Source organism: Neomonachus schauinslandi, chromosome 8 (assembly GCF_002201575.2).
Source record: "Neomonachus schauinslandi chromosome 8, ASM220157v2, whole genome shotgun sequence".
Lineage (NCBI taxonomy): Eukaryota > Metazoa > Chordata > Mammalia > Carnivora > Phocidae > Neomonachus > Neomonachus schauinslandi.
In genome coordinates, this window is record NC_058410.1 from 102606815 (window position 1) to 102610724 (window position 3910).

A 3910-nucleotide genomic window follows, 5' to 3' on the forward strand; every position below is an offset into this window, starting at 1 on the left:
TGGGGTGGGAGGGATGGGGTGACTGGGTGATAGACACTGGGGAGGGTATGTGCTCTGGTAAGCGCTGTGAATTGTGCAAGACTGTTGAATCTCAGATCTGTACCTCTGAAACAAATAATGCAATATATGTTAAGGAAAAAAGAGAAGAAGAAGAAGGTAGCGGGAGGGGAAGAATGAAGCGGGGGAAATCGGAGGGGTAGACGAACCATGAGAGACGATGGACTCTGAAAAACAAACAGGGTTCTAGAGGGGAGGGGGGTGGGAGGATGGGTTAGCCTGGTGGTAGGTATTGAGGACGGCACATTCTGCATGGAGCACTGGGTGTTATGCACAAACAATGAATCATGGAACACTTCATCTATAACTAATGATGTAATGTATGGGGATTAACATAAGAATAAAAAAAATTAAATAAATAAATAAATAAATAAATAAATAAAATATTTTTTTAAAAAATATCAAATAAATAGAGTGGAATGGAATAGAATAGAATAGAATAATTAGAATAGAATAGAATTGAAATTCCGTATAGAAGCGTGGGCTGGGTGGAGAGCCATCAAGAATATTATAAAAGCTATTCTTGCCCGCAGTGGGGATGCAAACTGAACGGTCACCAAGGTCACTTTCAGTTTAAAAGATTGGAGTTTTTCTTTCATCTTGTATGTAACACTACCTTTAAACTATTACTCTTAAGCATTGCACTGTTTTTTAGCTCTCTGCAGTCTCTTTGATTTCCTAACTGAAAAATTGATTCCACTAGCAAAAATAAAAAGCATCTATTAAGAGGATGAGTCCTTCAGCTTGTTTGTATGCATAGATGGGCACATCGCTAAGTATGTGATGAAGAACAGGTCCTTTCACTATGATTAAGAAAGTGTGAATAAATCATCTCTTGAAACTCAATCTTCTCTACGAAGTCAATGCAAAAAGAACAGAAGCTTTGGAAGGCAGGTCTCCAGTTCACAACCAAATTTAGAACTTGTCTTCAAGACTTCTTCATATTCTTTCCAGAACATTGGGCCTTGTGAAAGGTCCCATCAGTAAAAAATAAAATACACACACACATACTCATTAATATTAAAGCTTTTGAAGTTGATGGGATCTGCAGGTGAGAGTTTCTCACCTTCACAGTGGTAGGTACTGAGGGATGAATTGTACCTGGTGGGAGTTTTCTTCCCTCTGTGGTGAAGTAAACTCAGTTTTACACATCAGATGACTCCAGTGTGTTTCCCCCTAGACAACTAGTCCTCTTTATTCAGGCAAAAACTGTGTGATGGGAGTCCCAAAATGTTTGTTTCTGGAATTTGACTCACAAGAGAAAATTAGATAGCCTCTTGGTCCACTTCCTATCAGAGTAAACCTGATGGAAGGGCGAATGGGGGAAGGGAACTGAAACCAGCTTTAAGAACTTTTTGTCCTAAACTTCACAAGCACAGAAAGTGAATGTAACATTTTTTGGGAAACCACACATTGCCTGTGGATCTTCACTACCAACACGCAAGACACACACACACATACACACACACAGCCCCCAAGCCATAGGCGACTGCTACTGGCAAATGCCTCCTCTCCAATCACCACAGCTAGGAAAGATTTCCTAGAGCCCTAACGCACAACAACAGATGGGGTCTCTGGCAGCCCTGGGCTGCAGCCCACTAGTCTGTGGAATGACAGCGTGGAAGGTGTTGCAAGGAAATCCCTTGCATGCTTTGTGGTATGTTAAAAATGCAGCATCATCCTCTTTGCTCCCTTTTCTTCAGCAGAAAAGCGAAATTCGAGGGCACAGGGAAACCGGGGGGGCAAAAAGGGGGCTTGCCCCCAGGGGCCCCCGGGCCCCCCCCCCCCCCCCCCCCCCCCCCCCCGCCGCGCCCCGCGCCTCAGGCTCTAATTGCCAGCGCTCCAATGGGCCAGCAGCACCTTCACCCGTTTCCTCTTCCATTCACTATAGCAAGGAGGGAAGAGGGAAAACAAAACTCTAAAAATAACTGCCCGCATCTTAAAAAAAGAAAAGCTTAGCTCCCCCCCCCCCCCCCTCCCCCCCCTCGGACTCTCTCTCCCCCCCCCCCCCCCCCCCGCCCCTTATGGGGCACATGCCTGCTTCTTACAACACCGAGGCACATGGTTCCAGTTAGGCACCGAACCCCATCAGGACGGAGAGGAAATCCACATCTGTGGGACGCTCCGCACGGAACCACCTCCAGCGAGGGAGGCCGGGGGACTGCAGCACGGAGATGAAGGGCTAGACCGAGGGAACGCTGCTCATGCGGTGAGAGGGGCGCGGGAGGAGGCAAGAGAGCGGGGAGGCAGGGGAGGGGTGGGCCCCGCGGTGCCCCCACAGCGCCCGCCGCGGTCCCCCACGCGCGCTGTCGATATTTGCCCGCCTTGCTGCAACTTGCTGCAGTGTTTGAAAGAGTAGTAGGAGCGCATGGAGGTGGGGCCGGGGAAAGACCAGGCGGAGTGGTTGGGGGTGAACGCGGAGGGGCTGGGGAGGCGGCGGTGTGGGGAAGGGGGCTGGCCCGGAGAGGGGTGGGATGGGGGAGTAGGGGGTAGCCCGGCGCTTACACATGTCACATGTGCTTTTTAAGACGGCCGGGAGCGCCTGCGAGCTGGATCTGGTGGAGGATGCTGCGGCAGGTGCTTCGCAGAGGGCTCCAGTCGTTCTGCCACAGGCTGGGCTTGTGCGTGAGCCGGCACCCGGTCTTTTTCCTCACCGTGCCCGCAGTCCTGACCATCACCTTCGGCCTCAGCGCGCTCAACCGCTTCCAGCCCGAGGGCGACCTGGAGCGCCTGGTCGCTCCCAGCCACAGCCTGGCCAAGATCGAGCGCAGCCTGGCCAGCAGCCTTTTCCCCCTGGACCAGTCCAAAAGCCAGCTCTATTCGGACTTACACACCCCTGGGAGGTATGGCAGGGTGATCCTCCTCTCCCCACCCGGGGACAATATTTTGCTCCAGGCTGAGGGGATCCTGCAGACCCACCGAGCCGTGCTGGAAATGAAGGTGAACCACAAGGGCTATAATTATACTTTTTCCCATCTGTGTGTGTTGAAAAATCAGGATAAGAAATGCGTGCTGGATGATATTATTTCAGTGCTAGAGGATCTCAGGCAGGCTGCCGTCTCCAATAAGACAACAGCCAGGGTGCAAGTGAGGTATCCCAACACTAAATTAAAGGTATGCTCCTCCTGCATGCTTCTGCCAATTAAAGAGGCAGCACTTCATTTCTTGCCCTAAACAAGCAAAGAAAATGCAGAGGTCTCATCCTTAAGACTCAGAAGCTAATGCTTCTTTCTTTTCTGGGGGGGGGGGGGGGGGGAAGATGGGCAACTGAGTGAAGAAAACAGGCAATGAATGGTATGACTAGATATTAAGAAATTCAAAGCCAAACAAAACAAATGCCAAAAATGAAAAAAAAAATGGAAAAAAGTTGTTTCTGAGACCCTGCAATTACATCTTTGTTCAGGGTTAATAAATCAGTGAATGGAAGGGGGAGGGGGAATCCTGAACAATTTGGGGGATTTCTTTTCATTATGGGGCTCGATGTATTTCTTATTACTGATTACACATCCACCTGGTGCCATATCCACCTATTTACATCTTCGGCCTGGCTTGATTTTGACATGCAGAGATTTTGTGTTTTGGTGCCTTGGGAGTGTGTGTCTGGAAGCAGTGGATATGAATGTAGTAGGGATTCCAGGAATTATGTGTAAGTGTGTTAGCATAGCAAAAGAAGCAAAAATTTTCTGTGTGTAAAAATGGGGATATGCAGCTAACTGCTCTACTAGTTCCTGAGTCCTGTTATCTTCCTTTTTCATGACAAAATCCAGACCAAACCAAGATTATTATAACAGCCCAATAGCAGAAAGAAGAAAGAAAGAAAGAAAGAAAGAAAGAAAGAAAGAAAGAAAGAAAG

At 48.6% G+C, this 3910-nt stretch overlaps 1 protein-coding gene across 1 annotated transcript in view; it reads left to right on the forward strand.

Annotated features, from left to right (window-relative positions):
• The first annotated feature begins 2571 nt into the window (after positions 1 to 2571).
• The window catches only part of PTCHD4 (patched domain containing 4), a 195323-nt gene continuing 193984 nt past the window's right edge, over positions 2572 to 3910 (forward strand). The window contains exon 1 of the mRNA XM_021692109.1: positions 2572 to 2997. Within this exon, the coding sequence (XP_021547784.1) occupies positions 2572 to 2997 (426 nt within the window). The remainder of the gene's footprint in view (positions 2998 to 3910) is intronic.